Source organism: Buceros rhinoceros, unplaced genomic scaffold (assembly GCF_000710305.1).
Source record: "Buceros rhinoceros silvestris isolate BGI_N320 unplaced genomic scaffold, ASM71030v1 scaffold8662, whole genome shotgun sequence".
Taxonomy (NCBI): domain Eukaryota; kingdom Metazoa; phylum Chordata; class Aves; order Bucerotiformes; family Bucerotidae; genus Buceros; species Buceros rhinoceros.
This window is the reverse complement of record NW_010397150.1, coordinates 42809-65858: the sequence shown is the minus strand read 5'-3', so window position 1 is coordinate 65858 and position 23050 is coordinate 42809. Positions and strand designations below refer to the sequence as shown.

Here is a 23050-nt window from a genome sequence, read left to right as displayed (position 1 = left end):
TTAAATCTAAAGGGCAACAAAAATACCATTGTGATCTGTATTTCTTCTGTTTACCATTTTAATGGGTTTCTTTTTTCTCCCCTCTTATCTGTATGTCTTGTCAAATAAAGGCCAAGAAACACCAGGTTTTTCTAACAGAGACGTATGAAAACAACATGAGAGAGCTGGAGTTACTCTTGGACAGCTTTGCTATGTCAGGCCAGCGGACAGCAGGTTAGTTGAAGGTATAAAATGACAGATGCATCTGTCAATGTTCCAAAGTCACTACATTGTGGGAATTCTGCAGATGCCTCTTGCATTCCCTCTTCTCAACATGCTTTGATTTGATGACATGATAAGAGCAGTTCTCACAGCAGTCAAATGGCCTTGCTAGCTGAGAAAGGGTGATGGAATGTGGACCTGCTGTTGTCAGCCCAGAGCTTGATTTACAAATGCTGGGGTGTATATGATCGGTCAAAAAAGGGCTCACTTGCTGTGCTCTAAATCCAACTGAGAAAAAAGTCCTTACAGTATACCTGCAAAGGGAACAGATGTTTTGCCTGAACTGAGCCAAATTCTGAGGCAACCTTCAGCAACTTAAAGGTCATATATTCAAAAAGGTTGTGTAGGACACATGATGTATCACAGTTCTTTTTACTGTTGATTGTGGACTAGTACTATATTGTATTTGTTTGATCTAATACAGAACAAATATTTCTCTGTTTTTGCTAAAATCAATTGTAAGTAATTGTTGTCACTCTGCTCCCTAGGTCTATATGTAATTATTGTAACAAACTCAACAAACTGCTGCCTGCTTAAGCATTTGAAGTAGGGAATGACATAAACAAGCTAAACTTTAATATCAAAGCTAGTAATTTTTTTTTTTAAAGGTGAAAATAGTACACTTTTAAAAATCTTCATTTAAAACTATTTTGGAAAGTTTTATCTGTGATTCCCATTAGAAAACCAGTTACGAACAAAATGCTTCCAGTGTAAGTAAACTGGAAGAAAACAGGCAAAATGTTGCTTAAAGAGCACATGTAGTTTATTTTATGTAAATTGTGATGATATGTTTCCATGCTTTTTAGCAACTAACTGGTCGTATAAGAGCTTTAACTAACTGGTCATATAAGAGCTTTAAATGAAGTTGCATTTCTTTGTGTCTTCACAAAAAGATTTTTTTCGGGGCCCAGTATTTTTAAAATAGAATAAAAGAACTTCTTGAGATTTCTGTTTTCCTTAAGAGCCTAGCCTTGAATCTGTGATGCGTTGATTTCCTCACATGGGCTATGTTTTTTATTTGGGAACTGGTGTCAGTTTTATTCCATAATTATAAGTGTAATTCCTGTGGGTAATACCTGTAGGTTTACTGTAGATATGTCAGACTGAAAAGCTCTTCAGAACTGTATGTTTTGCTCCATTCCTTCAAGTTCCATGTGCCCAGAGGGGCTTCAGCAATTCTGGGGGGAGTTGGATGCTGTTACCAAAGTGCAGTTTTCAAAGTAGTAATTTTCTTTTGGGTAGGGTTCTCTTCTCCCTGGTGGTAAACCTTGCAGAGAACAGCTTTGACTTGTTTCTGTAATATTAGGGATTCAGTAACTAACTTTAGTATTAATTTGCTTTGCTTAAGGTAAACTTTGGAAGATCTTATTTAAAGAGAATTTTTTTTTTTAAGTTTCAGCATTTCTGCAGAGGCTTAGTTGAGACAGAGTCAAATTTAGCTCTGTTGTGAATTGAATCTTTATGGCTAATATTAATATGGATGTTGACTAAGACATTTGTTCTACATATTTGCTACGCTTTTAAGTGTGAAACTTAAATTTTTAATGCTATTGCCTTACTGTGGTGTACTTAAAAATTTATTATGGTACAGTATTTCTTTCCATTAAAAAATGTTTACTGTAATCATATTTGAAATGGGAATGCCCAGGTGCCAATAAAAGTAAAAATCTTAAATAAATCTTTGTAGTCTAATTAGCAGATGAGGGGCTACATAAGCCACAGCTTGCTGGGCAGTCATTCTTTTTGTTTTAACTCCCAACTGAAATGGCTGAGAGATCTCTTTAAAAATCTGTCAATATTAAAGGTCCAACCTCTTCATTTAAGTACTGATTGGGCTTGATTATCGGGTTATATAAGAAAACACTTTGTATTTTTAGGATTAGAAACTGAGGTATTTTTTAAAAAGTTATATTTTTATTTAAACACTCCAAAATAACAAGAATAAATCCATGTGGTCTTTTTTGTAAGTGTTTTTTATAATTTTTCCATAGCATTGTCAATCTTGTTGGGCAATTTGCATGATTTCAGTGTGCCTGTGTTGAGTTTATCGTAGTTTGCAATTATTTAGCAACAGTGTTTGTGCTCAGGAAAGTTTGTCTTCATTTCAAGAAAAAAAAAATTGTTTGTAGTAATCTGGAAAAAGAGTCAACTGAATATAAAGTGGTAAGAGTGGTAATAGTGTTAGCTGCTTTGAGTTAGTGTCACCATTTAACACAGGCCACCAGTACTGGTTTGGTCAAAGATCTAAAACACAGCACTATACAAGTCACTATAAAGCAAATTCACACTATCCTAGCCAGGCCCGGTACCATTAAATGGAAAATAAACTGAAGTATCAGGTTTAAGATGTATACCTCCTGTTAAACTCCTGTTGAACCTGTTCTTACCCCAAACTCTTAGGGGATGCTAGAAAATGCTTCAAGTATTGTTTTTTAAATAACTCATTGCTGAGATAGTGCTTCTCCAGCAAGAAGTGCCATTTGGATTATGTTGCATGTCTCCTGCATCGTTATATGAGAATGGACAACATTCAGCCAGTTTTGTAGCCATAAGTTTGTTTTCAGCTAGTGCAGAAAGGTGGAATCTACTACTTCTGGCAGGCTGGGCTGCCCAGAAAGTAAAGCTTTAGCAAAGGAAGGAATGCCAACATGGAAAAAGTTCACTGGCAAAAGCCTGGTTTTGGCAAACATGATATAAATTAAGATATAGCAGAGGTGTGTTTCAGTGACAGCATTGCAGGTTAGTACTTCAGAAATGAAGATATGTTATTTAGCTTGAAAAATATGGGATGGAAGACAACCCTTAAGATGGACTTAATAGATATTACTCTAAACTGATTAAGAATTGTGAGTTACATCTTCTCTAGAGCTGGAGGAATGGAAGAATAGTGCCTGCTTTTTTCTGTGCCACAATGATTGATGAAGAATGTTCCCTACAATGGGTAGTAGTGAGAAGTCACTCTTGTAATTGAGAAGACAGGACTTGATCCCTGTGGATCCTTAGCTATAGCTGTTGGTAAGTGATCAAAATTACAGTAAAGTATTACTAGTCTCTTTCTTAGATGGGAAATCTAAACTCCTCACAAAAGGTCAGTTTTTATGAATTCTTCTTAGGTTGGTTTTAAGCGTAACATTGCTATTTGGGGCATTTTTAGGACTCAGAGGTTTAGTTAAAGGCACTGGAGTCTCATTAAGAAGATTTTGCTTTTCCCTGACTCTGTAGACCTTTAGAAACTGTGGTAAATGGGGTTAGAAGGCTGTCAATGGGATGTGCATTCTTTTTAAGTTTATTTTTGTCATCTAGAGCAGATCTTGCTCTTGTTAGTGAAAGCAGTCTTTCAGACCTGCATTGGTTTGACTAGATGTGACTTTGACAGTTAGAGCTGGCTGGTAAGTCAAAGTGAAAAGTTAGTGTCCAATCTGAAGACTACTCAGGGCTTTCCAGTATTAGCAAAGAGTTCAGAAAGAGGAGGCTAATTAATTGAAAAAAATTTTCAGAACAGCTGTTGGCAATGCTTTCCAAGTTGTGCATATAAGTTTTCCACTGACTACCATTGTGTTATGTATATCCTACAGGACAAATCTATCATTTTTGTATAATGCTTTAAGTAGAATATCATCCTTATCAGATAACACTATCCATAGGATTCTTAAACGTACAAGTTTGTAAGTGCACTTCCTCTAGCTGACAGTTTTATGGAGAGACAGAGAAAAGGCTTAGAGTTTAGTATCTGATTTGACTTTACAAGCCACTCTAGGTGTATTGCTGAGTGACACCTTTCAGAGCTGAGTAAAAACCTGTATCATCATTTAGTTCTCCTGGGTGTTATGATTTAACTCTCTGGAGTTCAAATACTATTGATTTTTTTCTGCATCTTTTGCAAAATAAGGGTGGTATTAGCATTGGTAAAGTTAGTTTTGTTTATAGAACATGTTGAGAGTCATGGAAAAGATGATACTGTAGTTTGTTACAAAGTAAGTTTACAAATGCTGCACACTAATATAAATAATGCCAAGAAGAAGATTCTGCCAATAAACTGGTATTTTGCTGTAACACCAGAAAAAATGAATAGTTTGTTACTGGAAATTTAATATCGCTGACATCCTGTGACCTCTTGATCAATACAGTGTTGTTTTGCTTTCTTAACACATTGTACTACAGGCTTTGGAATGCTCAAACTTGTTCATATGTCCCTAATTAAGGCAACCAGATCAGAAGTCTCTGTCAAAAGGTTTGATAAATAAGTGTAGTGTGTATATAATGGATATATCGATTCTAATATTCATAATTGAAACGTTATGTAGGACTTTGTAGACAGATAATAATTTTTTATTATTATTTCCTTTGGAATGAAATTCAAGATCATTTAAAAGACTTCTAAGACCTCTCCAAGCATAACATAGTCATGTGATCTTTGGCTCAGTAAAGTTTTGAGTAAATTAAGTACTCCATTATAATATGCATGCTTAGTCACAACAGCAAAATAATGTCAGGAAAAGTGTAAGAGACTTAACTTCCAGGCAACATGTTTTTCAAAGTGTGTTACTGTGTTGTTTTAAAGTTGGCTGGTCTGACTGAATGACACAGGCTTGACCATAGTAGAAATTACATGTGAGACTGCATTTCAAATACATTAGCTAGAGATGTAATCCAGAATTTACGGTTTTGTATCTTGTATTCACTGTGAAAGTATGGCTATTCAGCTGTATTTCTTGTGGCAATCAAGGCTGCTGTTCAGTGGGTTTTTTTATTGTCACCGAAGCCCCAAATAATTTTAATACCTCTCATAGAGGGTGAGTAGTTTTCTCTCGGTAGCTTTAAGGCTTAATTTTCATTCTGTCTTTTTCTTCAGGCACTTGTAAGGACAAAGATAAACCTTCAAGCCTCTCTGTCCTTGAGACTTTGAGGTATACCTTGACAGCTTACCAGACCAAGCTGGAAGATATGTTTAATGAGGTAACACTTGCACTGTTTAGCTCTATATGTATTGCCTTCGGCCTGCAGCAGTACATACATTCTGCTTCTAAAAAAGGTCAGAAGAGTGGGAATGTTGAGTTGACAGCTTCATGTATACCCAAAGAAAAAATCTCTGTCACTACTATTTCTCTAAGCTTGCCCTACAGTGAAGTTTCTCTTACGTTTAGGGAGACAGGGAGAAGAGGTTGTTTCTTTCTTTTTAGTTTAATTTGTTTGTATTTCCATATTAAACCTGTTGGGGTTATTATTTCCAATAAACATTCAGGAAAAAAAGCCATTCGTATCTAGGATTTCAGGTAAAAGATGATGATTTGAGTTGGGCAGAGTATATACTGCAGTATTCCCAAATACACAGCGCTGTAGCCTCAACAGTCATTGGTATCCATTATGTAAATGTGCATGCCCTTGTGCCTTTGAAAGCTGGCATAATTTTTCTGAAGTAGGTGTACTTACAATGAAATCTCTTGGTGCTTTTTTGAGGTCTTCTCAAGTAAAATAGAACTGCGACAATACCTTCTTTAAGTTATCTAAGTCACTGGTGGACATATTTCAATTTTTGAAGTCTTATCTTGAAAAAAATCAAATGTTTTCCATGCCATCATACTGGCCTTCTATTTCACTGACTGAAAAATTATAATCTTGCATTTATTTTCTCATTTGTGTTGCTAATGTGATTAAATTAATCCCCTTGGGTGTAAATTTTTTATGAATTTGTGGCTATAAAGACTGTAGAGGAAAGTTAACTGCATTGTTAAAGCTTTTTGTACAAACTTATAATTAGCTTATCTTTGGTTAAAATTGGCAAATACAGAAAGGCAAGGTGTGATAAGACTGTAAAAATGCCAGTAGCGTTTTTTCATTTCTAGGTTTTGGTTTTTGTTTTGATAAATGGCATAGTCTAGCTAGTCACTCACAGTGTTTGAAATAAAAAAGAAAAAAAATATCAGCTTTGCCCCTTTTATGGTGAAAACAATGGTCTCTTGCAAGACCTTTGAGTTTGTTCAATGGACGCGAAAATAAGTGACCATGGAAACAATTATACTTTTGTAAACAGCAAGCACTGTTAGGTCTCTCCCAGTGAGATAAGAGAACCAATGTGTATAGTCATTATGAACTCTTCTGAGACTCAAGTCTGGAAGCTGCAGAGTAACTAGAAACATACTACCCACAGCGAATTGTTATTTGGGAGTAGAAATGTCACGTGATAGGCAGCACAGTTGAAAAGTCGACTCAGCAGGCTTTGGCTTAGTTGATGTGCTTTGTTGTGAAACTGTGCCAGAGACAGCAGTGGGGAGACCAAGGGGGTGGCTGCTAAGAAAGCAAAGAGAGTATTCTGACAGAAAGAAGAATGAACTGTCAAGGAAAATAAATCGCAAGCAGAGCAGGACCAACAGATGACCTGCCACAAGACTTCCCAGTAGGACTGCGTGTGACTGACCCTGAAGTTGTCATACAGAGCCAGAGATCACTGAGCACCTTCATGGTGCACAGAAAGGGCAGTGCTCTGTCCTTCTTGATTGCCCCCACCCCCATAGATAACACTGCTTTTGGCTTTTTATATATTAGATTTGTTTAGTAATAAAAGTTTTTAATAATACAAAAATGCACAAAAGGACTATGAAGGGCACTGTGCAGTAGAACCAGGATGTTTTAGAACACAGCAGTAAAGGTTTAGTTTTGAGTAATTATGTAGTGGTTCTTTTTATAGAGAGATTTTCAAGAAGACCCCACATATTGATGAGAGTTGTTAATATAGATGTATGCCTGTGCTTATAAACTTGTCTTGTGTCACCTTTAACTTATTGTGTTAAACAACAGCTGGATGATTGCTGCAAATGGCCACTGACTTTGAAAATTTGTTTTCTCAAAGCACTCCCCAGATCACAAGCTGCATGTATTCAATTTTCAAATGCATTTCAAATTCTGTGTTTTGTCAGGTATTTTGAGAGGTAATGTGAAAGATAATAGCAGACTCAATTTGGATTCTGCCACTGCTATTTTTTTAAAATCATTATGAAAGAATTACGTAATGCTTTTGTAATGGCATATAATTTAGATTGTATGGAGTATAAATATTGTGAAAGGAATTGAAACATTTTTTTTTTAACATTTATGTGCAAATTTTTCCTTTATATTCAAGTTATTATGTAGCCTTTCCGTAAAAGTCTGTTTGACCTCTGTATTTTTTACAGCTTGGGAAAACAAAGGCTTTGTGTGAAAAGATTACAGAAGAACTTGCTATATCCCAAGAGAAAATTTGTGCTTTAAGTCAGGACCATGAGGTATGGTTTCATCAATATAAAATTCTTAAGTTCTGCAAAAAGTATCTTTCTGGATTTAAGGTATTTTTTTTTCCCTTGTCAAAGTCAGTATCATTGTACTCTTGTGCAGATTAGTTTACCTTGCAAGCCATGCTGCTTTATTCTGGTTACCACCTTAGACTACAAAACTGATCATTTCAATGGTTGCACATTCGAAATAGATTTATCAATTTGTCAAGTATTGCTTTATATTAAAATCATCATTTTTTTTCCCCTTAACTGTTTTTCTCAGGAAAAGGATTTGAAAATTTCATATGTTCATATGAAAGCACATACTAACAAGATTAATTTTGTTAATCTTTTTTCATTTATGTTAATCAGAAAGTTAATACATGTGTAAAGCATCCAGTCATTCTTAAGAGTTGTACAATGTGAAGCCTAAAATTTCTTAGAGTAGAATTTTCCTGGGAACTGATAAAAACACTTGAGAAGGCTTTTCTTGAGTTTCTGAACGAGAGTTTTTTTTTATCTCTGCTTTTGGCTGAGACACCACTTTTGTAATGTCTTGTCTGGTTACATCAGTGGCCAACGGAGTGAGGAAGTCCTGAGGTCATGGTTAAACTTAATCTCCCAACTGGCTGTGCATTATATTACTGCCAAAATGGAATGTCTCTACTCCCAGTGTTTCTCAGATTCTTTTGCTGTGGATATGCTGTTTTATCACTTCAGTTTAGTCAAAGATACTTCTGCAATACTCATTGAATCTTTGTATTAATTGATAATTGCACGTGATCTCTTGTCTGATCTGAACTTTCTTTACTAATTTATGTTCAGAAAACTTGGACTTCTGCATCTGTTACAGTACCTTTGTAAGGCACCTAACAATTTTGCAACTCTTTGCAACAGCTACTTATTCCTCATGCAGTAACTGAGTTTGCTAACACAGATGGTGCTGTTTTTTATGCAGTATACCAGTTTCTGATCTCTTTAGATTTTTTGTAATAAAACTGTATATATGAATGAAAATTAGATTCAATCTGAAAATATTTGTGTTAGAAGTTTAATATTACTTCAATCTTTTTATGTTTTCAGTAAGAAGTATTAAAGTTGATGTCTGATGAATTTGGGAGTATTTTCCCTGTTATATTTCCTATATACGCAGCTATGATTTTATCAAAACCAGACAATGCTTTCAGTTTAACTTGTAGCAAACTTTAGCAGTGCTAGAAGTCCGGTGCTTGTAGGAGAGGGAAGCATGTGTATCTGTCTACTCCATCTCAGTGATATTTTGGGTGAAAAGGTGTATTAAGTGTATTAGTGTATTAAGTTCTTTGTTTACCTTGTGAGATTTGTTACTGGTAACATAATGATTGTATTTATGACCATTTCTGATTATTAGTTTCTTCGCATGTTCAAACCTCCAAAGAGTGTCCTCATGTTTTTTTTATTGCGCAGATAAAAATTATGGTGAGTAACAACAGCTGTCTGTGTTGCCTACCAACTCAGCTGTAACAGATCAGAGATTTACTCATGAAAATAATGTATCTTTTCACTAGCTCTGGTAACTGTTGCTCTGTGGAGGACAACCTGCATGTTCTGCATCTCAGTTATGGCGGTAGTGCAGATTCCAAGGGTCACTGCACTCATGGATCTTTTAACTCTCGGAGATGGATTTCTGATGCCATCTAGGTACAAGCTGTAGAGAAGGACTATTGTCAATTTTGAAATTTTATTTTTGATAAGATACAGTCAGCTTAGCTTGGAGTCTTCTGAACTCATGTGACAATATGACTGTTTACTTCCTCAGATGCTGAGCACTGAACTAAGATAACATTTTATCCAGTAAAATTCTTACCAGCCTTTCTGTTCCATGATTTTATTCTACAGAAGGCTCAGGATAACCTGGCTGATGCCAACAAAGAGTTAAATCATCTGCACAATAAGTATGCAGACAGAGAAACTTTAATAGGAACTTTAAAAATGGAACTGCAGAATGTACGGCAATGTTGGGAGAAGGAGAAAGTACGTGCCACAGAATCTGAAAATGAAATCCGGCAGCTTACCGGGGCTTACCAGAAAGATATGGAGGTATTACCAGAGACAAGATGACTGTCAAAAAGCGTCTTTATTTAATCTCAACTTTATACATTTACATACATCAGATGGTTACTCTTAGTCTTAACAGATTTATTCCCAAAATATGATTTTAAGATAAGTATTTTGAAATAAGTATTTAATATCTGCAAGATCTCAGGACATACTCGTTCTCCTTCCTTCTATATCAGAATTAATCGCTTAGCCTAGTTCTTGAATTTTTGAATAACTGGGTTTATGTGAAGTGCTTCTCTTCAAAAACAATTATTTCTTTCTCTCAGATGGAAAATTAACAAAAATATTTTACAATTGGAACATAGAATAGTATCATCATCGTGTATTGTTAATTACTGATTCACGTGGCCATTGATAGATAGCAAATGTGAAGCTGAGGTAGCTTTGCCTGCGTGCCACAAAACCTAGATATTCTTATTTATGACCTCATTTAGCTCATTGTTTCCTATATGTGAGAGTTGCTTCACATAGTCTTTCTTCAGAACTATTATTTCTCTCCTTATACTAATTCATGTTGATTAATTTTGTTGCTTTCCCCTCTGCCAATAGAGCTGTTCTGCACAAGCAATAGCACTCATATTCTTTATCATAGTTTTTGTGCATATTGAGCTCATTACTCTCACAAATTTGGACATGGATGCCAGCTGAGTAAAAAGGAAACATTCTTTCCACCTCTTTTACAGTCTGGTATTTAAATAGTGTCCACATGAGGCAGCTGGAATTGTTATACACATCAGATAATGATTAAAGTGAAAGGAGCTAGAAGCCTGGCTATATTGTAAAGTCAGCATGTCTACAACGCTGTGGTTACATTCAACATGTGTGAACTGATTTTGGGTCTTGGGATCCCTTTTTTCATGCCAAATGGGTAATGAGCGTCATTGGTTTATCACAGCTTAAGCAAAAATGTAATAATGGTGGCACACTGGATTTTCCTTGGGGAATTAGAAGTTCTGCTAGAATCAAAGTTAAAGTAAACTATACTGAACTACAATTTTTTATTGCCTAAAATTCCATTAAATAATTGTGAGAAAATGCACTTAAGTATAATGGAAACTGCTCAGAAAAACCATAATTCCCAGTCTTGATCATTCACAATTTCTTAATGTAAAATTTCATCCAAGGCCCCTGGAAAACAGTGGGAACCTTTGCAATGGTTTGCTGACTTTGAATAAAGGCTCTGTTCCTCATGGCCTTTGAGGTACAGCCTTCTCATGTCTTAATCAATGTTGCTAAGTTGCCTATGTGTACTGAAAGGATGAAGGCTGCAATTTCTGTTTCATGTGATTGTTGCTAATGTTTATTTACAAGTCGCACCTATTTATTATACTACTGAGTAAAATTGGTGTAAATGAATGAGAGATGGCTTGTGGAATACAACTGATAATGCTGTAAGCCTGTTTTGTCTAGCTATTTAGTCATACGTAATCCACACACACAAAATTTTTAGAAGACATTAGAGTGATAGTTGTATGAACAGCATGTTGTGCTGCCAAGCCAATCAATTTTCTGCATGCTCCACAGATATTGGAAGTGGGTACAATTTGAATATACCTGTAAGTGTTCACATCAATGATTAAACTGCATCTAGTAATAGCACGGGAATTTTTGTCTACATTGGGTCATAGTAATCACCTCTGCCCGATTTGTCTTGTTTTATTTGTTTACTGTGTCTAGTTATACAAATTTTGTAAAAGCTGTTTTCTTACTCTGGATTTAATATATATGACTGCAAATATTAACAAGAAATTGACGAATTTTGAAAAGGTTTGAGAATGAGCTTTGTGATTTTTTTTTTATTTCAGCTGCGTACAGCTCACATTACTACATGTACGTTGCATCTTTTTGGATTCTAACACTGTTCAGATACAACAGTTAATTCTTCCTTTTGTCTCTCTCAGGAGAAGCTAACCTTCCTCCACAGCTTATACCAACGTTTGGTAGCAGGCTGTGTTCTTATAAAACAACCAGAAGGCATCCTGGATAGATTCTCTTGGTCTGAGCTTTGTGCAGTCTTGCAGGAGAATGTTGATGCCCTGATCTTAGACCTCAACAGAGCTAATGAGAAGGTAAGTGTCCTTAGGCACCAGCTACCTCTATTAAATTCAGTGACATTTGTCCACATCACAGTATCATTAAAAAGGACTGACATTCATCTTATTTCAAAAAGAATTTGGACGTTAATAATTCAATACCATTAATTATGGCTTGTCTACAACTCAGTTTGATGCCATTGCTGTGGGCATGTAAATGTGACTGAAGTCTGTATGAAGTCTCTAAGCTCCACTTTCTGTGCAGGACATGCTAATAGTACTAGCCAATATTAGCCACAGGGACCTAATTAAAAGAAAATAAATTAATCTTACTGATGAAGCAATTCAAAGAACTTAGTCATTTACACTAATAAAACAAGTCTTTATCTTAGCATAAAACAGAAACAAAACGCACTTTTTTCAGGAACATAATCTTTAAATTATATGTTTATGATTCAGAGGTACTGACTGAAAAAATGCCAGTGTGGGTTTTTTTTGTTTAATTGTAACTTTTGGATTATAACATTTGTATTTAGAAAATACTTATTTTTTATAAAACATGTCAATGTTTGTTTAAGGGAGAAGCTGTTCTTTTCTGAATTATTTTAATATGACCAAGCCTACGTGGCCTTTCTCCCCAAGAATCCCTGCATTTTTTTAGAACAAGACCTCTTCTTAAATAACTTCAACTGGCTTCACAAATTAACATATGCAACTTTTTAGCATTGCAATTTGTGTCCTGGATCCATTAATCAGGCCAGTCGTACAGTCTAGTAGAGTGACTTCGGTTCTTGACTGTCCTGACATTTTGTTCCTGAGGCATAGGAAGTGAAAAGCTCTTCTGGGCGTTTCTCATCCATTGGAGCTGTGACCACTCTTCTGGCCCGAGTAAGGGACAGGGTATTGTTTTGACTCTGTCAATCAGTTTTGACTCTGCCCATCATTTAGTAAATACCCCAGCAATCAATGGAAATTACTAAAGAGGGATAGTGTAAAATCTGGGTGATGCAGATTGGATGTACATTTCTATTTTCCTTTTGAAGTAGAGGAGAAAAGGGAATTGAAGGAAAGGGAGCGAACGTTGGCAGTGGTCAGAGGGGTTGTGTCCTATAGTTTCTTCCTTTTTAATTTAGTATTGTTATTGAGATTGATTTTGAGGTCTCTAGGGCTCTTTTCATGTATTTACCAGCTTTTCAGGGATTTGGGGCAGTGTCGTTACCTGTGTTATACCTGCTTTCCGAGAACAAATTTTTTCTCCTGCAGTTTTGTGTGATCTGTTTAGAAGATAACTTGCTGATATTCTCTAGTAACAAAGTATAGGCATGTGTATGTAGAAGTCTTTGTTAACTTGATTCATTCCTCCATTTAGTTTGCATGAGAGCTGCAAAGTTAAACCACACAGTGAATCTCCCTCCACGCTTGTGGAAAACATGTCATAAACTAATCAGCTACTTGTGAGGAAAAACATTCTGTGCTCTAAAATTGCCAGAAATTATTTTAATACTTTATAGTATATGGAATGTCTTGGCTTTCCAATAAAACAAAAAATAAAATTAACGGTTGTTTTTTCATTATTCTTTGCAATCCTTACAAACTGCTAAATGACTGGTATACTCGGATTACTAATTCAGCAGCATGAGATTTAATGCACATTTTTCAAAAAAATATGGGAAGTGTCCTGTTCAGGTTTCCAACAAAGAAGGCAACAGATACCTGTAAGGTAGTATACGGATGGCAAAACTAAAACCAAGGAAAATGGATTATTCCAAAATATGTCTCAGTTTTATTGCAAGATTCGAGTAAGTAATCTGTCATGAAAGGCTTTTGCTTAAATAAGCATGTAGAAGAAATTGCAATTTAGAATATTACTGCTGGACTAGTCTGCTTAAATGAATGTGTGCAATTAAAGTAAAAAGGTGTTTTGTGTGGTAAAAGAATTTCTTTTTAAATACTTATCACACAGGTAGCTCACCTAGAATATGTTTGTAAGAACAAGTCTGATGCTATGAAGGAGCTTCAGCAGAACCAGGAAGATGCTTTTAGCAAAATGGCTGAACAGATGAAAGCACAGGAGAGCTGTTGGCAGAGGCAAAAAAAGTATCTGGAACAGCAGTACTCAGGTCTCCTTGGGGAAGTTCATGCAAGGGCACAGGTATGGTTCTGTGAACTTAGTTTTTTTTTTTTTTTTTTTTTTTTTTTTTTTTTCTTGTAAATATTTAATGGATTATTTCAGTAGTTGAAACTCTTAACCGATTTAAGATTGTTTGGGAATTTTAGTAAATCTTTAAAATAAAAAACCCCAACACTATGCTAGTATTAACTCTTCTTATAGTAAGAAATAAATCACTTTGTTAAAACGTTACAGAAATTAATTGCTTAATTTGGTGTATCAGTTGCTAGTGATTTTCTTGGAATTTCAGTCTTAGTTGAAACTAAGATTGAAGTTGCTTACTTTAAGGATTATATAGGGCAGAAGTTCTTTTTTGAGTGTCATGCTTTGTGAAGACTCTGTAAAGTAACAGTAATGTTGTGTTATCTGGGGATAAATTTAGGGATATGCATTCCGACCCTAAGAACCAATTAGCAGTTACAGTGGTAGGTTTCAACAGTATTAAAGGACTTTGTTATACAGATACTACAGTGAGCAACAGTTCAAAAGTATAAAATTGTCATGACTGATTGTTAGAAAAGTTATCTATAATCTGAAGTTTTCCATGTTATTCTACAACAACAATTCAATGTCTCTACAGTCATATTGCTTTGCCTGTGTTTTAGTTAAGTGTTGTGAAATAAAGGAAATAAGATGGACGTCTTTGCTCGTGACTGCCATCTGAAACTAGCTTCATCAAATGCTATGTTTGATTCAGATTTTGGGCTTGGAAGTCTTTGCACTCTGAAAAATGTGTTTTATTAAGTATTTTTTAGACAGAGCAATTTATGACGATTTCTTGGGAATGGCTTAAAATCTGCTTGATATTTACATTTCACGTTGGATATTGGCAATGCTAAAAATATCGCTATGAGTGGAATAAGTGACATCCGAATTTATATTAAGTTCCCTCAACATCCCGTAGTTTCATCTTACAAACTCATTGCCAACAAAAAGAATGATGAAATGAGAAAGCTTAATTTTAAGAATTACTTTTGCTTCCTAAAGAATAAGTAGACTTAAGTAATTTAGATTCTGCCTTCTATTCTTTTCTCACAGAGGAAGTATCTGAGTTATCTTTTTCAGAACTCTAGCGCACTGTTGAGAATTGGTGCTGTGCAGTACTGCACCATCCTTCAGGATGGTAGTGAACCTGCTGGTCTTCTCAGCTGAATTGTACAGACAGCAAGCAGAACCTGTACTGAACAGGTCTGTCTTTTGTGGAGGGTACATTACGTATGTCTTCTGGAAAAGACTTTATCTGTCCATCAACTTTCTGTGCGGGACTACTGGGTTTCTAAAAAAGAAATGCTTTCTTTTAGAAGCATATAGAGATGTTTTCTAACACAGGTTATATAGTGTTGGAGTACACGTGGTAGTATCGTAATCTAGGCAGTGCCATGTCTGTGTACACTTAGATGATTCAACAGAACTTTGTCTCATCGTTTTTCCATCCCATGTTCCAGTTTCCCTTCCTTACCATTTAGTGTCAGTCTCTGCAGAAGCAAGTCTAATTTCTTTTGGATTTCTAATTTGTGACTGACTTTGGACCTGTAAATACATTTAAGCCTTTCCATTCTGGGTTCTGTAGGGTCTGTGGATGTCTGCTGTTAGGATTGCTTGTTTTTTATAAGACTTGACTGTCTTGTAGCTGTTGTATTTTGAGCCTATAACCATGTTTGTTGGCAAGACCAGAGATGTGCAGAGAGATATGCTGTAGCCTTATTTCCACAGGAAACAAGGAAAAATCTACCACAAGTTACAGAATGTCTTCAAAGGATCTTTTAGGTATTACTAAATGTGTTTAGTAGTGCCAGTGTTTACATAAAGAAACAGAATGCATTATTTAAATTTAATTATTTGAACAGGCTTTATTGATTAAATTTTGTAGGAAACATACAATCAGTGTAAGTGTAATGTAATTTGACAATATTTTGTATTTCATTATAGAACTGTGGGTTTCATCACTCTAGGATGTTTACTCTAGCAATTCGCTGTATTTTTTATCCAAATATCTGAGTGTTAATTACAAGCAGTTTAATGAACTAATAATCCCTTGTAGGTGTTAGTTCCTATCTGGAAAAGGAGTGATTTTTTTGCTGTCCTACACCAACGTAATAGTACATCATAGGCTACAGTCTTTTATTTGTAACTTTATCTTCAACCGGTGTTTCATGCCTTTGTCTAGACATTTTTTTCTCAGAGCTCCTGGCCTGGGAGTTCTTTATTTTTTCCAATTCTTGGTACCTATATGAAGGCAAACTGAAGACTGTCAATTCAAACTCTCAGAGGTTAACTGAGGGCTCTAACTGCAGAGCTATATGACTAATGTATTTTGGAAATTAGTATTTTGGTTTTTAAGAACTGCAGTAGAGAGTTGGGGCTTTTCAGAATGGTATCCTTATGTTTAAAATTTAATATTGCAAAATCTGGAGGTTTTAGTAGTAATGACACCTGCCACAGCTTCTGTCCCCAACCAGAGCTGTTCAGGATCCCTGACTCCAGGACAGGGTCTATGGATGGTAGTAGGTATTATTTCACAGCTGTTACCGTAGGTCAAATAAATAGTGTAATCAGACACAGTTTCACTGTTTCACTGTAGGGCAGTGATTTCCACAGTGGCCTCACCACCACAGATCTGCAATAAACAAGGTACTCCATAGACACTGCTCTTCTTTGCCCGTGGTCTCTATCTTTGGAGAGTGAATGGAGCTTACAATGCATATCCTTTTTCCTTGTCTTTTGTAGCAGGAGTGCAATCCTTTTGATTTGATAGTGTGCCATTTTGAAAATATTACTGTGTCTGTTCCTTAGCCTCGCACATATTATTTATTCAGACTGTGCACAGTCTCATAGGAAATGTCCTCTGAATTTTAACTATCAATTGTTGTTTGTTTATTATGTAGACATTTATTAATCTGTCCCCATTTTTGTGGCAACCACTTAAAATAGAAGGGTTTTGTTCTGATATGCAAAAACATGTTGTAAGAGAAAAATCCTGTAACTACTTTCAAAATGTTAATTTCAACAGAAAAATAAAAGGTTTGCTAAATAGGAAAGGGAAATAGTCCTCTGGGGGGGAAAAAAAGGGTCTTTTCTTGGCTTTTGTTTTTGTTTTTCTTTTTTCTGGAAGCCTTGCATTTATAGCAAGCAAGTGAAAGCTGTGGTATCTTGCAGTTGTATCAAAAGTCACTGCATTAGTGCAAAAGGAGAAGTGCCTTTGATAGACATCTGCCCCATGTACTTAAAACATAGGAAAGAAATGGAGGACAGTGCTGTTGATGTTGTTTTGTTTAGATGTATAGATGTATATATTTAGAAAAATTAAATCAGTTAAAATACAGGAAAACCTTCTGAAGTCAGTGTCATTATATTTCTAGTTTCCAGTTCTGTCTTCATGCCAGAATAAAGGTAAGGACCCAGTAAGCAGTAGGATAAAATAGTGTTGCTAGTAGCGCGTGATTTTTTTGTTAAGGATTCTTGGAATCCACCAAGCTCTGCAACCCGATGCGGTGTTCCTCAAGTCTCAAAACACTGAAGGAAGCTGGCTTGCTGGTGTTTAGGAAGAGAATTCTTTGTCTTTCTTCAAAGCTAAAAAGGACAGTTTTTGAAAACACAAGAAGCAGTGTTGGGTAAGAAAAAAGCAGTTACTAGCTGATAAAAACAAGAAGGTGTATTTTCTTGGAAAACTTTTACATTCTTATAGTCAGATACTGCCTTACTAAGTTTTGCATATTACTATATAACCATAAAGACACTAAGCTTTTTTAAAAAATAAGCTTTAATTAAGCCAGAGCACTGAATGTCAGTATTGCTGCCCAACAGCCCTGTAGGGATCACGCTTTATTTACTCAGATACTGGCCTTTCACCTGTGATGGCCAGAAACCATAAGCTGTTTTCTAAATTCAGCTTACCTTTTCAGTTCCTTCCAGTCATGCGATCAGGGGTTTTTTTCTGCAAAAATCAAACACTGTAAATAATGCAGTAGCACTGAAAGTCTTGTACATGTTCGTACTTAATTTTAGAGTAGTAGAGTGACATACGAGGCCTGTAAATTGCATTTTGCAATTAAATCTTTTAGTTGCCTACTCTACTTCTGTATCACCGGAAGTATTTTAATAGCACTACAAATTCTTCCTCTTCCAAAAAAATAATAAAATATTTATTTGGTCAAAGACATTCTGAAGTGACTAGAGTACATCTCTATAGAAGCATGGAATCTTTTATTTCCATTCTAGGAATAGCTGTGTATTTTTTTTTTTTTTTTTTTACCCTGTTGTACCTTAAGAATGAAGGAGGGAGAAGAAACTAGGGTGCCTGTCACCACTTGCTTGGATGTTTACCAAACAGAACCCTTGGTAATGTGGCTGGATGGCACTATTTTACTTGTCTTTTGGCCACTGCTAATAGAAATAACCTCACTCCAAATCACTCTAAGAGAGGTAGCTGAAGCTTAGAATAATCCTCTTTTCTTCATCATGTGGACTTGTCATTCCATTCATGTTTGCCTTTTTATGTCGTATATTATAACTGGAGCATAAGCATTTAACTTGAGTTTGTGGGTTCTTTGTGGACAGTGCCTAAAATTTATTGTCTCCTTATGCCACTGGATCTTGTTTAAATGTAGCTTCAGGTGATTGGTTTAAATCACAGAGAGACACAGTTCTGTCTGTGACTAGACAGAAGCCAGTCTAAGTCTCTGAGGTCCCAGCATTTTGATTCCTGTACGAGAATGGCATGTTATCAAAAGCAACCAATCTGCATGGTCTAACCTTAGTCCTGGAATTCCTTGGCTTGTTAGCGCTGCCTCCATTTTGGTAGACCGGTTTACATTTTTAAATGTCCCTATTTCAGGACATATAAAGGAAAAGAGAAAAAGTTTTGCAAGTTGAAAAAGATCTATAATGGCACTAGTGAAAAGAAAATATCTGCATTACACTGTTCTTTTGAAAACTCCATTCCTTATGAAGCTAATTAATCTGTGAATATGTAAATAGGAAGTTGATTACAAAGTTATTGAGAGAGAGATCACCTTTGCTTCCTTTCCCAGCTGTTGCCAGTCTGTCTAGGTTTATGTTCTAGAGTCTTCCTGCTTGTTTTCCTTTCTCTGACAGTAACATTCTTTTCTGCTTTGAAGAGCAATGTTCCTTCTGAAATTGGAGCATGTAATTGCTCATTGTTAAGCCAACTCATAAAAATGTATTGTGGATAACTGGGTACTCTTGGACCTTCTGTGGACAGTACTAGTGGATCATCATCAGAAATCTGGAGTCCATTAGTAGTTGAAAATTGTGGAAATTTTCCTTGTACTATTGATTTGTTTTCATATATCTTATTCTGTTACTTTGCTAGGAGAGATACTTTGACAATCATTACTAATAATTTTTGTTCCTCTAATGAGTTATTTAAATCTGAAAAAAAAATTCTTTTAGCTGTTGTCTAGGTAAGAATGATTTTGTTATTTTATAAAATATCTTCTGGTTAGCATTTCTTCTGGTTTTGTCTGTCTTTCCCCCTTATCCCAGGAATACCAAGAAACAGCAGAGAGAAACAAGGAAAAAATTTATGTCCTTGAAAAAGGGCGAGAGAAATTGGCCCTTGAAAATGTTTCTGTGAAAAACACATTGACACAGATTCAGAAGGAGCATTCATCTCTCCTGGTAGCCTGTGCACTATTGGCAGGTGCCCTGTATCCTCTCTATGGCCGATGGCATGCTATATCTTCCCAAAAAGACCTTCTCCAGTATCAGGTCAACATTTATGAATTAGTGAACCAGGAGATTAGGACCCTAGTTCATGCTCTCTCGGATGTAGAGGAAAACAGTCAAGATGAAGCAAAACTGAAGAAAATAAAATTCAAAGGCCTGATTCATGTATTTCGAAGAGGTGTGATTGCAGTTTTGGCAGCTAACAGACTTAAAGTTTTAGCCCAGTCTTCTCGTTCCCTCTTCTCCTGGGTAAATGGCTTCAAAGAAGGTGTTGGAATTCTAGTTTGTATAGGAGAATCCAAAGGCAAGCACAATCTGTCAAGTAAGTTAATTGTTTTCTTCTTTGATAATTGCTATGTCAAATTACGTGGTTAGTGAATAACAAATAATAATGTCTTCATTATTAGAAGACAATGTAGACAATGTCTACATTATTAGAATGTAAAGACAAATTTAATAACATTTTGACAAATGTAATTTCTGGATATGTGATTTCTGGATTTCTTGGCAAATGTAATTACTCCTAAAAGGAAATGCTTAGTCTGTTAAGCATTGAAAGAAAAGTTATAACTACAGATATGAACTCATAAAGTTTCAATATCCTTGACATTTGCAGTATGATATCACAACTAGATCCTATAGCATCTTCCCTGGGGTAAATATCTTGTAATGTTCCTAAAGATTGACCACCAGCGTATTTTTAAAAGATATTTCATCTTCTTTTATTATTCACTTTTAATATTAATTTCCTACTAAAAATACAAAAAGTTGATTTTTGATTCAAGTAAAATACTAGTATAGGATTTCTAAATTTTTCTTCAGACATTATGAAGTCTTCCTGTCCCTTTCTGTTACTAGACCAGCTCATGTTTTTCCTGTACAAGGATAAATGGTATCAAAAATATTTTCCAAACTAGAAGATCCATCTACTTTTCTGTTTTAGTAGTTCTGTAATCATATTTAATACAGTCTAGATTGTCCTGAAACAAGCATTAATTAGTAGCTTAGACACTTTGTTTTCCTCAATTTCTGAAAGAGCTGGAGATCGTAGTGTGCCTTACCTAAGTTACCTAGTTTCATTCTAACTACAATTCTGTTTCACAGGTCCCGAAGAGGAACAAATTCACCGTGTTGAAGCACTCAGCTGGTTTACTAGTTCTAACCTCCTTGCTGCGATAATCAGTTCTGTCACTGAATTACAGGATGTTGTTAACAAAACAGGTAATTTAAAAGGTCTATTCTTGTAGTAGAAGATTAAAAAAAAAAGTCAGGGGTGTTTTTAGGTTTTTATCTAAACTCTTCTGGATCAAACCTCTGGAGAGCTGTATTGTTGGAACAGATTAGTTTTTAATTGGTGATATGATACTTTATCACTTTGGTATATAGAGTCATGCAAACAAAAGGGGAGGGGGCTTATAGAAAGCGTATGAACAATTTTGCCTTCTTTCTTGTGAGGTAGAAGAAAAACATCTGCAACATGCCAATAGATATTTAGCTAACCTGTCTTTAAAAGCTGTCAATTAAGTTGTATTTACAAGCTTCCTAGTTCCACTGTTCTAATGTTCAAAAGTTATTTTACTGAAGCTCGACCTAATTTTATTTTCCATAGAGAAATTTGATTTGTGTATTTCTTGAGTGCAGGCCCTAAAACTGGCACATATTCAGCATGGAACATCACTGCTGCTGACTGAAAGGAAGTAATTTTCTGCTATGTTTTGTGAATCTAGAATTTCCAAATCAGGAAAACAATTGTATTTGATGGGATACTCCTTTCACCTGGTTTACTTGCTATCTTGTGTTTTTGAGAGAGAAATAAAATGCTCTCAATTTACGCAATAGCAGTCCTAATTTTATGTCTCTACTGTGTTCCCTCTCTAAGTATATATATCCTTAATTAGATTTGTGTCTAGATTTCCTAATTTTCTAGTCTCTTCTTGTACAGAATTTTATTGTGCCTATGGAAGATTTTAGTGTCTCTGGAAATGTCACCTCTTGATTCTCGGCTGTTAACTGTTCCTTAATTTCTTTGCAGTGAGGACTAGTACAAGGTCTCACTTAGTTCCTCTGCATTGCTGTCATGCTTGGTTTTTAGGTACCTGGTAGTTTCCTATTTTTAGGAATAAAGAGCGGGACAGAGAGAAGGTGATACATTTTCCTGAGGCCTGAACAGTAAACTGGTATCGGAAGTCAGCCACTGAATCAAAAGTGTTTCAATTCAGTTTCAGCTGCCCTTTTCTTTGATCATCCTGTTTCCAGTAACTTAAATTTACATCCTTACAAAACAGTTTCAGCTGTGTTTCAGAATACTTACAAGGTTTAGACTGCAAGTGTTCCTGTGTGTGAAGTGTTGAGTAAGAGCAGCAAACTGAAAATCAATCAAGAGAAACTTTACAGCAGCATTGAAGTCCTGAAGTGACCAGCTAGAATACCATAAACTTCATGGTATTTTACTAGTATTGAAGTGTATGAGAATTCTAATGGACTTTACTTTACTTGATATCTCTGCACTCAACACAGTTTTGATTTTGAGAATTAGGAAGAGCCACGCTGAAAATGTTATAGCCACGGTCAGTTTGGTATTTCTTTCATAGATTATCTCTATTTTAAGTCATTTTCACAGAACCTCAAGATCTAACTGCTCCTCTATTACTTGGAATTTTGAGAATCAAAAGTCTCCCAAGAAACTTGGTTTCAAAAAATAGTAATAAATAATTTGAAGTTTGACATGAAATTTCCAGAACTATGGAAGTGACAGGGCTCTGGAGGAATACATTTGAAAGAAAGCTTGCATACTTAGGAATTATTGTTATGTTCTATAAGCTATATTTCCAATAAGGAATGGTTTGGTGTCTTAAAAATTCCCTTTAAAGGGAAACCTGGCTAGGTTCTGAGGAACCATTTGCAGCAGTTGAATGAAACCAAATTCAGATCACTCAGATCTAACACGGGAATGTTTGGGCTTGTGTGCTCTGGTGATCTGAGGCACATTTCTTGAGCTTCTGACTTTTAAAAAAAGTGGTTTTGGTTTGACATTGATCATTTCCCCATTCATTAGTTTGGTTCCCATTCCAGCTTGTCTTGGAATGATCTCTAGCTTCAGTTTGAACTCAAGCTCGTTAAAGTGGTGGGGCTTTTGGTTTGGTTTTTCGTAAGGTTAGTTTTGTAGGTTTGTTTGAACAGAATCTGTACGGCAATAAAATAGAGGAAGTAAAATTCCAAGGTTTTTAAATACAAATATCATCAGCTGTGTCATACACAAAGCTTTTGAAGCTTAGCATGGAAATTTTACTCTTATGTAGTACTACTAAGTTCATCCTGGTGACTGTTCTATTTCACCAAAACAGACTAAACAATAATTCTTTCTTCTTCTGTCAGTGAAGTAAGATTTGTCAGTTTTCATTTTCTTTTTCTTCATTTCTTTAATGTAAGAATTAATTGCTCTTTGTAATATAACCACATAAACCTTTATGATACATGTTTTGGTGTTAATTTCTTATACTCATTCCATGTGTATGGTTTAATGTTTTTAGTAGTAGTAGTTTTTTATTGTA

General features: G+C 35.5%; 1 protein-coding gene across 1 annotated transcript in view; it reads left to right on the top strand.

The window, feature by feature from the left end:
- Positions 1–23050, top strand: part of CCDC171 (coiled-coil domain containing 171) — a gene marked incomplete at its 3' end in the record, with an annotated part of 103521 nt that overhangs the window by 42512 nt on the left and 37959 nt on the right. Inside the window, exons 8-15 of the mRNA XM_010146142.1 lie at positions 111–213; positions 5114–5217; positions 7431–7520; positions 9387–9587; positions 11510–11677; positions 13605–13793; positions 19317–19821; positions 20604–20720. Of these exons, the coding sequence (XP_010144444.1) occupies positions 111–213; positions 5114–5217; positions 7431–7520; positions 9387–9587; positions 11510–11677; positions 13605–13793; positions 19317–19821; positions 20604–20720 (1477 nt within the window). The remainder of the gene's footprint in view (positions 1–110; positions 214–5113; positions 5218–7430; positions 7521–9386; positions 9588–11509; positions 11678–13604; positions 13794–19316; positions 19822–20603; positions 20721–23050) is intronic.